Source organism: Pogoniulus pusillus, chromosome 1 (assembly GCF_015220805.1).
Source record: "Pogoniulus pusillus isolate bPogPus1 chromosome 1, bPogPus1.pri, whole genome shotgun sequence".
Taxonomy (NCBI): domain Eukaryota; kingdom Metazoa; phylum Chordata; class Aves; order Piciformes; family Lybiidae; genus Pogoniulus; species Pogoniulus pusillus.
This window is the reverse complement of record NC_087264.1, coordinates 17,198,062-17,211,478: the sequence shown is the minus strand read 5'-3', so window position 1 is coordinate 17,211,478 and position 13,417 is coordinate 17,198,062. Positions and strand designations below refer to the sequence as shown.

At 42.4% G+C, this 13,417-nt stretch overlaps 1 protein-coding gene across 2 annotated transcripts in view; it reads right to left on the bottom strand.

The window, feature by feature from the left end:
• Positions 1-200: 200 nt before the first annotated feature.
• PRIMA1 (proline rich membrane anchor 1) overlaps positions 201-13,417 on the bottom strand; it is a 59,400-nt gene continuing 46,183 nt past the window's right edge. The window contains exon 4 of one of the 2 annotated variants that reach the window (XM_064142445.1): positions 201-4,524. In XM_064142445.1, the coding sequence (XP_063998515.1) occupies positions 4,425-4,524 (100 nt within the window). In that variant the 3' untranslated portion in view covers positions 201-4,424. Of the gene's footprint in view, positions 4,525-7,141; positions 7,238-13,417 lie in introns of those variants that run through there. The other variant, XM_064142454.1, reaches the window with a different exon arrangement.

The following is a 13,417-nucleotide window of genomic DNA, read 5'->3' as shown; positions in this document are numbered from 1 at the left end:
TTCTTGAGGAAGCTTAATTATTTTGTTTATAAAGCTTCAGCAGTGGCCATATCTAGGATTCAAACTGCAAGGTTAGGAGAGACAGAGCCAGAACCCTGCTGAAGACAGGTGACAGCAGCAGCCATGAGCTTCTCTAAAACCAGAACATAAAAAGTGTTTCTCCTCAATGTTCTCAGCTACATAACTGACAGGACACAGGAAACTTTTACAAGGTACCTTTTTATTTAAAATAAAAATTAATTATGGTTCCTCTTTAAAATAGGGTACTGCACAATCTGTATATGCAACACAGTTTTTGGTACAGAACATACTTATTGAGCAATATCCTTAAATACTAAATATACATTAATGGCTTGTTTGAGAAACATGACAACATTAATTCAGGTTCTTTTTTTTCCTCTTTAGTCATTTAACCACTGATACAGATTTCCTATGAACAATATTTGTTTTTATCTGTACATGTGGTACACAGTCAAGAAGGCAGATCTTAGAATATTTACATTCATGCATTGATTTAAACATACTATTCTGCAACTTAAATGAATATATTTCTGTTTGTACAGGTGCAGGGAGTCTTGTAGATACATATCTATCATAGACCTGATTCTCCATCACTTGGCAGCATCCTATGGTTGTGTCCTGGTTAGAGCAGGAGGACCGCACTCGCTTCACGTGCTGTGGCCATAAGGGGTGCAAGGACCTGGACAAGTAGGTCTCTGTACAGATATGTATCAATGCATTTTTAACTTATACTGAGTAGAACTTTCCTCTTTCCTCCCATGTCTGTTTTTGCAGCATCTATCCAAGATAGAGATGCTTTCCTGGGCACGCCATTTTGTCAGGTCTGAGACTCGAAGTGTGGCCAGACTGAGGCTTCAGCTTTGCTTTCCTGGCACTGCTGAGGATTGGGGAAACTCAACACTTTGAAGCTCAGGCTCTTAAAGTGCATTCCCTGCTTGTGGCTGCTAGTAGTGATCTTTGAGAAGACATTTTGAGTTGATGCTCTCCCTCAGACTGAACACAGCAGGTTTTCTGAGTCTCTCTGGTGGTGGTCAAAGCAGAATAGTTAACTTCTGTGTAGAAACTGGCCACCTTTGCATCTGCTGGCTATTTTATGAAAGCAGCTATGCAGGACCTTTCAAACCTGCTATTTTTGGTGGCTAAAACTAAACTCGCACTCATAAAGCTGCATTTTCATTGCCAGTCTCCCACATCCAGGGTCACTGCTTAGTAAAGCTCTGAATTACAGTATGGCAAGGAAGCACAGAAGCCTCTTAATAAAAGCTTTGCAAGTAATCTGTAGAGTGTTAAACAACCTTAAATCACATCAGTAAACTTCAGAAATTATTCCTCCAATGCTTTTCTCACTTCTCTTTTCTGAAGAATTACCTCTGCTTCCACTGTACTTTTGCAAGTGCCTTTCTGAAAATCATCTTAAATTTTGGTGCAGTGTAGTCAATTGTAGGAGGCTAAAGACAAAACTATCCCATGCAAGATTTTCCAGCTTTCCCTGCTGTGCAGCTGTGTGAGTGCTGAGAGCAAAGGTTCTGGACAAGCAGAGGAGTAGCTCTCAGTCTGTCTGCTGCAGCTCTTCTATGGCCAGTGGATTAGAAAAGCACATTGGGGAATGTCTGCTTAAGAACCATTATGGTAGTGGTGGTAGTGGTGTGCCTAAGTACATGTATTTGATATCAGCATGTTGGATATAACAATAGCGTGTATCTGCCTATGCAAATAAGATACATCTATAGCTCACAGAATACTGCCATAGAGCTGGTAAGTATTTTTAACTTGATTATACAGGTGGGTAAATTGAGGCACAGAGAGGCAAATTTACTTGCTAGTAAACATCAGATCAGCAGGAGAGTTGAAAACAGGTCCTAGTCCTTGTGTCTTCTTCCTTATGCCCTGTCTCCTTGCTCTCCACGAAGTTTGCTTCTGAGTTAAGTCATGCACCAAGATTTTCACAAGCAAGGACATTTTACTATTGACATCACTGAAAATGTGACAGTGTCTGGTGGCCATCTCTTTGGACTCTTTCTTGCAAAAACAGACACATTTTTTGATGGACATAAGCTGCAAATCACATTTGTGATTTTGGCCTTACCGAACACGCCTTTAAAGCTGTATTAGGGAAGAAATAAAATCAACAACCATTAGGAGAAAGTGCTAATCCTGAGCCTGTATCATGCTAAACTCATTTGCAGTTACGCTTTATACTCTCAGCTAAACATGCAACCAGTCTCAGACTATGCCATGTTTAGGCAGAAACAACTGGAGTAAAAAACAAAAAGAAAGGCAAACATAGGTAACTACACCAAAATTAATGTTATAGCTTAGAAAATATTCTAGAAATATACCTGCAATACTTTTATTATAGTATTTAGGGACTAAGTGCTTTAGGCAATCAACATTTGGGATACTAGACTTGAGGTGTGAATTCTGTCGTTTTACTCCCATTTTGGGTCTAAGAATGTATCACCGTCTCTTGTGCAAGCATACAACATGAATATGGCAGAGAATGATCATACTCTTGGGCAAAGGGTCACCTACTCCCTTTCACTTTTGTAACTGCATTCATTTCTTGAGAAAGTATAGCCTTTAGAAATAATTTCATGTAGCTAAACTTCTTCTACATAGTGATGACAGGCTAAAAAGCTGAATGAATAATTCCATAAATTCCTCCACAGCAGTACATAGCAGCATTTAATTTTATCATTGAAAAGATACTTACATTTACATATACCCTATTGTTCAATAGGCAGTAGAAAACTACAGATGGGCCTGAGCTGAAACTGCTGATTTAAATATCCTGGAGCTCTTTTGGTGAAGGTCCGCAAAACTTTGTCTTCAGGCCAAACTCTGCATCCTGGTGACAGAGCAGTCACAGACAGGAATGCATTCAAAATCGAGGTCTGATTTCTGCAGTTCAGGCACATCCTTATATAAAACTGAAAACATCAGTGTGTTGCAGTACTAAGAGATGTGATGGCCGGGGCACAGCCACATCCTGGAGCAAGACTGATTCAGCGCCTGGGAGTTACTCACCAACATGGAAACTGAGTAGTATTGAAGCTTGATGTCCAGACGAGAAGCCAGAGTGGAAATTTGCCTTTTGCTGCATCACTGCTTTCAGCACAGAGGTAAGCGGAGACATACACAAGGAGGTGTGACACAAAGGAAAGTTTTCAGGCAGTGGGGAGAGACTAGCTTCATTGCCTTTATCCCAAGGGCTTCCTACTGAGTCTAACCTGAGATCCTATCTGAAATGAGTTTGGGTGGATTCAGCTTTGCTTTAAGTAGTCTGCAATCCACGTTATGGAAAGTACAACACTAAGCTACTATGCTGAATTTGGCACAATCGGCAGTCTCTGCCAAGAAGAGGCAGAGACTGAATAAACACAGCGGGTTACAACCAGCTTACCAGACCCTCAAAAGTGGTCCTCCAAGACAGACCTAAAATGTCCTTGATAGGTCAGTTCAGAAGATTTGACACTTTCAGGAAACAACACTGATCAGTGGATGAAGAGGACTTCAAAGGGCTGCTAGTCCTTTTAACACATTCCTGCCCAAATACTCACACTAAGGTGTACAAAACATCTTTCCTGCAAAGGTCTCCCTGGGGAATCAGCATGATGCAAACACAGAGAAACATGTAAAGTTTCACAAAGGAAAAACATTCTTAAAGATACAAAAATGAAGTGTGATGGAAAGATATGAAGTAATAACGTTCAAAGCATCTTTTAACATCTCCCTTTAAATAGCAATGTTAATTGCCAAAAACTTACATTTTGATTTCTTTTGCCTGAAAAATCTTCTGCCATGGAAATTGCATAGTCATCAGACCATAGATTAATTTCCTGGGATAAGTCACAAGTTCATGCAATTTTTGTTTGCTTGATGGCTTAACAGAACCCTTTGTTCCCTTTTAAATAACGAAATAACATGAGTGATAAGAATGAAGTATAGGCGTACAAAACCTTGCAGGCTGGAGAAGAACGTAGGTGACACCTCCCACCCCTGACCCTCAGAACCATAAAAAGCTGCTGCCATTCTGGCAGATCATCTCCTAAAAAGATCCCATTTCAGCAGCTTTTTGTGGACACTCAATTCAAACTGAAAAGTTGGGTGGAAGAGAGGAAGGAGTGGGAGGCATCGTGACATCGCTTTCACGAGATGCAGCATGCAGTGCTTTTGCCTTTGTGAGGCCTTTTCTCTGGGCAGCCCAAGTGGGTGAGTTTATCCTCTCCTGGAGAAGCAGCAAGCCTGAAGAGCAGCCTGCGTTTCTCTTCTGAATCACTGATTCTGAAATGAAGTCCTTGGCCACAGAGCTCCTCTCGCTGCCTTATCTGACCCACCTTGCATGCTCCGCATGTGTGCTTTGAAAGTTTACCACCTCCTGCGCCTCGGCGGGCTTTCGGGGATTATACGACCGCATTGTTATCAACTGTTCTGTTGTTTTGGGAGGAGGTCATTGCATATTCAGCCCGACTGGTTCCATTCTCTTCTTTCCTCATTGGTTTCCTTGAGTGGTCCCAGGTTTGGTGATGTATAGATAGGCAGGGTGAGGAGGAGAAGAAAGGACAGACATAAACATTTCTTTTTCAATACAAATTGAGAGCAAGGACATGTTAAGAGGCATCATAATACTGAACTCGCCCTGTCTATTTCTCACTTTCCAGACACAGGCCAAACAATAAGGTAAACTCTGTCAAGCTGCACAGTCCACCTGACAGATGAGCAGTCTGGTCCCAAGGCCTCAAGGTGGGCTATTTGTCTTGTGAATGTTGTGTCAGATGAAGGCTGCTTTCACTACCACCTTCATCCCTTCAATGGAGGCTGGGGTGCTGGGCTAGGCTATGCCCTAGGGCACTCCGTTCTCTTGAGAGTGCCACATCATTCAAACTGGGATAACAACCAGTTGTTTCCACTGAGGGCCCAACTTGCTCACCAGTCACTGTAAAATCACAGCGTTTGGTCACTAGAGGAGGACTCACCTGACCAGTGCAGGTAGGTGCATCTGCGGTGACCACCTCAAACTACCTTCACGGTCAATGGAGAGAAACATGCAGTTCAGAACAGCTTAAAGTGGACACCCAAACTAAGTCAGCTGCTTCGTGCTCAAGGCACTCATGTTTTCCGTGTTCTTCTGCGCTGTCTGTGAATGGAGCCAAGTTTGCTAGTCCATACACAGATGTCCATGTTCTAAGTGTCTGAGCTAGTGACAGAAATGTGATGCCTGCTGTGATCTGCCAGCCGCCTAGCACCAATCACCCTTTTTACTTTGTTTGGTGGCCACTGGTACCATTTGATAACACAGTGCAGGACTACCTAATTGTGCTAATCGTGAGACACAGAAAATGCCCAGCAAGTGCAGAAAAATAACAAGCACCTGCACATCACATCTTATGTGGGATTTTAAAGTGACTTTGTGAAGGGAGACCTAAGCATAAGCCCTGTAACAGACCATGGTTACATCATGTAAGCATTTCCCCTACAAATTCCCTTCTCAGAAGTGACGTGACCTGTATTTAAAGCTGAGGTTTAGATACAGCAAAGGGGAAAAATCTTTGTTGTTGCCACACAAATATTTCAGACACGAGTGCCTTGAGTTCACGATGCCTCTGAGGGCATAAAGAGGACCAGATAAATGCAATACAACAGTCAATCTGTGATCTGTTCTTGGCATTGTTAGAGAAAAAAAAACAACAGTTAATAAAAAGTGGTTAATGACATTTAATTTTAGCAAAGTAGTAATGAAGGACTTATGGAAAATGATTACAGGGAGGTAAATTTGCATTGCTTGTAACCTCAAAAATATTTCTGGTTGTGACATCTTATTGTTCTCTTTAGGTGATAAGAGTTAAGGCTTGTTAATATTAGACATGATTCCAGCTACTACAAAATGGAAAGGCAAGAAAAGGGAGACAAAGAGCTGTTTAGAACGAGGTTTGTTGACCCTTTTCCAGACATGCTGTGTCTGTCTGCATCTGATACAAGTTCCTGTGTCTCTGTCTTTCATGACACAGTAAAGCACCCAGGTGCCAAAGGGTGGAGGTGACAAGAGAACAGACAATCTGATGGCAATACTTCTGTTTTCCTGAGCAGAAAAGTGGTGTGGCTGTCTAAACCTCTCTGCTGCTCCCAAAAATTCTTTCCTTTTTCTGTCCTCATTTCCAACCCTGACAATCAGTTCATGAATGGTCAAAAAATGTATGGTGTTTGTGTCCTGTTAACTCCCTTCTCTTTAATTTGGTCTTCCACGTGTTTCTGCACCTCCTGCATTTTCTTTTGCTGCCTGTATTTTTTTCAGAGCCTGCCAATAGTGGAATGGAGATTTTATCAAGGTTCTGCTTCTGGTTTATCAATAGCTAAGGGATATTGTTAGTGCAGCAGAGCAACTACTTTCTTTGGTCTCAATGAAATGGCTATTGGAAGCATTTATTTATTTATTTACTTTTGGCAGGCACGAAAGTTCAGGCTTAGAACGACTCTGTTTAAACCCTTCAGTCTGTTTGTTTCTAAATGTGTATCAGGCACGGATTTGGGGTGAAACATGCCTCAGTTACACCATTTAAATTACTGGTTTGGCAGACTTATATGCACCTGTCCCAGTGATCAAAATAGACCTGTCTATTTATGTATGCAAAGTCATTTTGGCTTCTTGCTACTTTTCAGCTGCCCTTATGCATTAGGGCAGCAGCTCTTTTTGTACCTCTAGCTCTGTGCATCACTGGCTCATTTTTACCTCAAATTTCATTGGCTGTTGAGATCCAAGCATGCAAGCTTTCCTCTTACACACCCAGGAGAACCCTTTTATCCTATTTTCTACCTGACAAGAAAGATTATGCGTGACCTTCCTACATGTAATACTCCAAGTCCCCTTTCAGATGAAGCACTATGGCCACGTATTTGCGCGTTTCCATTCCGGAGTTGCTCTTCATTGGTAAAAGGGATGGTGCAAATTAGTGAGGGAGAGAGTAGGGAACTGCTCATATCTGTGACATACTCACTTGGTGTCAGGCGAAATGGGCTGTCTGCTAAATAGTTTGCATTGCTTTACAGTACGACCCGCTACCCATTGTGCTTTGATGTTTAGCAAACAAACTGGCATGCTCTTCATGCCAAACATCTGTGAATGAGACATGCAACTTTGTACGGCTTAGTGCGCCCCTGAAACGATGTGTCAGAGTCCATAATGATCTCTCCACCATGCATGCATTAATCTGCACGAGTCCTAAAATCAAGAAATCATCAAACAACCATTTAATAGTGTATTTCATACATCAAGTTTAAATTTCAAAAGGAGTTCTCATTTTAGTATAAATCTTATTATCAAAGAAACCTGTATTAGCTTGTCAGATTGGCTTGTACCAGTTCTCTGCAGAGGCTTGTGTAAAGATTAATGTAATGATGCATATTCAGATGTTATTTGTATGTTCTGTCTTTAGAAAATATCCTAGAGGAAACACAGTTTTTGGGCCTTTATCATGTCTAGTCAGAAAAAACAGCTGGTATATTTGAGAAAACCTGCTCTGCCACCTTTGACTATGCAAGCAATTTTGGCATAGGTCTACTGTCTGCAAGACAGCTGCATGGTAGAGTCCTACCTCTTCTCTTACTTGTATACTGTGCTAGTTTGAAGCAAGCTGGAATGTTTTGGTAACAGAACTAGATAACGGGCAGTGAAATGAAAAACAATTGTGTCTACTTCTCTCACAGTCACACTGAGAGCTCTGGGAAGAAGAAAGACTTTTTCTCCATTTTGTTTTCACTCTTGCTTTGGCCTTAGACCTGGTCACATCTCATTAACCCTGCTCCTACTAACCCTGCTCCCTAACCTCTTGGCCGCACCTCTCTTCTTCCTGAGAACTGGGGTAAGGTTGAGAGGGCCGGGGGGAGGTGTTGGGGTGGTTTGAGAGCCCCTCCTGGGGACCTAGGTTTCTGGGAGGGGAGTTGTGCTTTTTTGTATTGTTTATCCTTTGTATATTTTTGTATATAACTGTATATAACTGTATATATTGTAAATAGCTGCTTGTAAATTCTGCTAGCTGTAAATAAATTGCTTCATCTATATTCCCAGGGTCCGTCTGAGTTAGCTGGGGCAAATTCAAAAGTGTGGGGGGGCGGGGTAACCCCCAAACCATCACATATACACTTAAGAAAAATCTCTATATATGACTTTTCAGACAAAAGCAAGCAAAATCTGAGAAAATTATTCATTTAATCAGGCCTTATGGAAGCTATTCAAGATCCCTTAGAAACGGAAATATAAGTCCCGTTCAGAAGAGTAAAGCACAACAGCATTTAAAAGGCACGTTATCCACAGGCTCCTATTTTTCATAGTGCTCTGTGCTTGGAAGGGGTGAGTTGTAAATAAAACCTGATTTCATAAGACAAGCCTGACGGTTGCAGACCTGCTTCCTACTGCCTACCTCCATGGCAATGTCTCTATGGAATGCCAGTGCACCATGGCCAGCAGCTGTGACTGTCAGGCCCCAGGGAAACACATCCAAATAGGAGGGGGTGACTGGGCTGGTACCAGAGAATTGAAAGGATTTTAAATCCACCTCCGTCTGGGACTCCCATGCCTGACTCAGCACTGCCAGGAGACAGCTGTCTCCACTTGGGATTTGCTGTCCTGGATTATCCTCAGAGAGAAATGCCTTTTCTTACAAAACAGGAATAGTGTCATTCTTCTTTTAAAACACAATTAGAAGAGGAAAGGCCATTTAGCCTCTGCAGTGTAGTGTTGGAAGAGATGCCCAGTGATGACAAGGTCACAGTGCAGCTCTGCTGTTTTGTGGGCAGTGACATAACACTGTAAAACTTATTTAAGATGCACCTAATTTTTTTTACATTACATTGTCTGAATATCATTATCGACTGGTGTTTTACTGGCAACGAAAGCCATGAGGCATCTCTCTACTGCCTTTGCACACCTCTACCTGTGCCAGTGTACAAGGTACCTGCGGCAAAAATTCTTTTGTGTTTTCAGTTCCTCACATGAGGGCACTTTTAATAACACATAAGCAACTTGTTTCTCCTCTCAAAGCAATTGCACCTCAAGCTGCCTCCTACCATCAACAAAGCTACTACCGAGCTCTGTGGGCAGCTCCACATAAAGCCCAGGTCTGTGCTGTGGGGAAAGATGAGCAGCTGCTGAGCTTTACTGGTGAGCATCACTGTGGCCTGCCTGCGCTGGCAATGGCCTGTACTGGGTCATGTGTGCAGCTGCCGATCCCTGGGGCACAGTGACAGAACGGAAGAGGCAAATCAGAGAGCTGAAGATGCATCGTTTATATGTGCAACTGAGCTTCAAAGCTCTTCTCCATACTGATGAATATTTCATTAGCTATCAACACATAAAAATTAATGATTTTCAGTAAAATTTGGTCTCGAATGACACACTCATTTGCTTAATGGGATTGGTCTATCCTGACGTGCCCCCAGTTCACAACTATCTATATACCAGTAGAGCTCCAACTGCAGCAAGCAATCTTCCTGGGTTAAAACGTTCTCCAAGAAACAGGGTCAACACCTGGCAAATATATGTTTACTCAGCTTCACCTCCTGAGCTAGGATGCTAGCAGTACCTGTGGCAGCTATGTTTATAGCTCTTGGCTAGACTTCACTGCTAGAAGCCCAGACAAGATGATGTATGGGCCACAGTCACACTTCAAAAACATTCTTATTTAGCAGATACAGGATCAGAACAGAGGAATGAATTTTCTAACGTTATTCAATTACTAGGCCATGTCTCCAAATAGCCTGAACGTTTGTAAGAACAAAAAGAAGGTGAATGAGGGCTCTTTACATCTCAGTACTTAGGTTGTTCAACAAAAGGCCATTTGATTCATGCTGGCCATCAGCCATCAGGGGTGAATCAGTTTCCACAACAGCAACTGGTAGCAGAATCAGACTTGCTTTCTAAGACTGCTAGACTCTTGCTAGAGGGGCTCGGTGCATTGACAGCAATTGCTTTCTGGGATACAGCCACTGCAGCTGCCCACAGTGACCGACCTGGTGGCCTAATGACCAATCAGGGATGGCCAGCCTGGTACTGATGCTCAGACATACTGGGCTCATGTTAAAGGACATTTTTCTGGAGATAGTTTTTAGAGTCATGGAAAGGAAGTCACCAGAAAAATTCAGGCAGGATATTTCTTAGTTGACAATGTAAAGACAGAAATCAAAGGAGAAACATTAATGATAAAAAACAAATCTCTGAAATCTTAGTTTTTCTATGTTAAGTCAGACCAAAGCCACATGTGGAGCATCTATCTGTCCAGAAAACAAGCAGAATACTATTCATTACTTGTAGGAAGAGGTTACTGGCTCAACTACATCCCATGTACAAAGCAAATACTTCAGTTATAATAATAAGCAGCTCCATCTGGACAACTTTCATTAATGCACTCACTACCACTCAGTGTTTGTTGAGGACCAGTGTTCAATACTCTCAGTCTCCATGCTCTCAGTTGCTCAAAGCCTTTTCACATATTCTCTGTGTTTACATCTCCAGTCTGTTAAGTCAGATAGTCCAGCAACTAAAAGGCACACATCAATTACTTGCAGCCACCGTTGAGCCTCTGGCAGCTGTGCTGCCATCATTTTTGTGCTGCATGGTCTGATTTCTATTTACCTCTATCCTTGCTTCTCTGTATCCTCTATACTTACTGCTACGTATGCATACTCTGGGGTTGCTAAGCAGCACAAAGCTTCATGCTCTGAAGAGCTTTGCTGTGAAGGCAAGATGCACAGTAGGTCAGCATGGGAAGAGCTGCATTGCAAGAAGATCTGCTGGGGTGGTCCTGCTCTGTCACTTTTACCTTACTCTGACTCTGGTATCCTTTCTGTCAGCAGGCATGTGGCCACTCCCTCTGGTATGGCTATGCTGGAGAATGATGCTCCTGATTCGTTAGAGAGTTGTTCCCTACATAGCCGTGCCAGAGAGCATTCCTGCAGATGGGCATCACAGCATCCACTACTACAGTCTGCTAGTTTGAGCCTAGATGGGCTATCTTGGTGAGAAGAATTAGATTATAGGATGTGAAAAGGAAACAATGGTGATGTCTACTTCACTCATAGGCTTGAGATGTATAAAACCAAGACCACAAATATAGCTAAGGGAGTTGCTCTCTGGGCTTTCTGGGCTGCGCTTCTCTCTAACCTAACCTGCTGTCTGTGTCACTACTCCTTCTGCTTCCTAACACCCCTGTCTGACCCTCCAAACTACCTTGAGCATAAGGCAAAGTCTAGGGTAAGGTAGAGGGGTGGGAGGAAGGTGGAAGGGTGGTTGGGAGCTCCTCCTGGGGACTCAGGTTTCTGGGAGGGCTGTTGTGTTTCTGTATTACTTTTTACCTGGTATACTTCTGTATATAGCTGTAAATATTGTAAATACCTGCTTGTATATTGTGCTAAGCTGCAAGTATAAAGCTTCATTCAATTTCAACTGGCTGAGTCTGAGTGATTTTTCTTAAGTGAGGGGGGGAACAGGTAACACCCAAAACATCACACCAAGCTAATGCCAGGTGATGGAGTGAAGTACTAAAAGGGGTTCTGATCTAAAGGGTCTGATCTCAGGTATGTGCAAGGCAAGAGTCAGAAAATAGGGTCATTCCTCATTATGGCCTTTGAAGAAAGGCCACACAAAGAGTTCCCAGGTGGAGAAATGGTGCCTATTTTGGTGTCTGCTTTTTGAGACAGTAGCATGAAAACTTAGAAAAATGTTAATACTCCCAAAGAAGAGGAACTGCAGGCTCCTGGTTCTTTAGTGCAATTGCTCTGAGCTCTAGGAAACCAGTGTGGAGATCAGCTGAACTCAAATCCTTCCTCAGAAATTGCTTTCTGTTCCAACTGTCTAAATCTTACTGCAGAAACCCAAATATTTGTGTAGACATCATGGTGTGCAGGATTTGCCCTGCCTCTGTATGGACCCACCCTATTTGTATGCCTAGAGCCCAGGAAGGCTGGGACCAGCCTATATCATCCACTTACAGTGGGCTTGCATTTCTCATGAAAAGAGCAGGATCTGGCTCTGCAGACTCTTCTCTTTGAGTGAGGGAAGTCAGAAGCAGCTCTTGTAAATCAATGGTCTTACTGTAGTTGGCGGAAGAGACAGGTTACTTCAAATCCAAAGTGATCTCAATAGTTGAAAAACTGGCTGCCCAGGGAGGTGGTGGAGGCACCATCCTTGGGGGTGTTCAAGAAAAGACTGGATGAGGCACTTAGTGCCATGGTCTAGTTGACTGGATAGGGCTGGGTGATAGGTTGGACTGGATGACCTTGGAGGTCTCTTCCAACCTGGTTGATTCTATGATTCTATGTTAGTCTCACAAGTTCTAACTTTTTCAGCTCCTTGCATTTATTCATGTTGCAAAGTGTCTTCTATTAAAGATATTTCTATCACAGAAAATCTGCAGAGAGCTGTAGTTCATCTGCATAGAAATTAATCATTATTATTTAAATGATTTTGTGACATTCTATTTAAATACTTCAGTGAAATGGCAGTAGCTTTGTTCTGCTGCATGGATCAAGTGATCATTCAAACTGCTGCCTATATTTGCAAGAATCAAATAGCAAGGTAGTTATCTACATTGAGAAAAAGATCTGGGCACAAAGTAGCACAGATGATCAACTTTGTTTTGGGGATGGAAAAGTGGCTTAGCTGGTGAGAGACACAGTACCTGTCAGAGACAGCAAGAGAGCAGTGAAGAGCAGCCCTCGCTCATCCTCTCTCTCTGCCTTTATTATTGCAACCCCATGTTTTTGTGGTACTGATGCCCACTCTGACCTAGAGCACAGCACCAGTCTGCAGACATGGTGGGGGGTTCCTGCACCTTTTACCTTCTCTGCTTCCCCCTGAAATATAAGATATCTTTTTATAAGGACAACTTTAAAGTGGGAGTCCAGAGAACTAATCTTTTTCAAATGTCTTTTTTCTGGCCTCAGTGTAGCTGAGTAGAATCAGTTAGGTAGTTGTCAAGTTTTGTTCAAGGTGTATGTTTTAGATGTATTGTCTATCTTTAAAAAAAACTGGATTGGTACAGCTGGGCACTTGAAAAGCATGTTTTTTTTTTTTTTCAGATTTCCTAATTAATGTTTGCTAAGCTCACTGAAGATAGAAAGTATTGAATAGTGGTAGGTGTTGTTCACTGTGTTCCAAAAGTGATGAATTTTAAAGGACTAAAAGAAAGATGTCAGTTTGGGCTTCCACTGGTGTTTTTGTACTACTGAGTGGCAGACATAAGCAGAGAAGTGCTCGTTGCCTTCATGCCAGTACCCATGAAAACATCTGTGTTTCAGTTTTGTTGTGGGTCACAAGCAGCTGTCACAAATATATGCAGAAATGAAGGATCAGACTTGAACATGCATTCATAGAGAGCATGCAGCCTTAAACTTCTGTGCAGTGTTA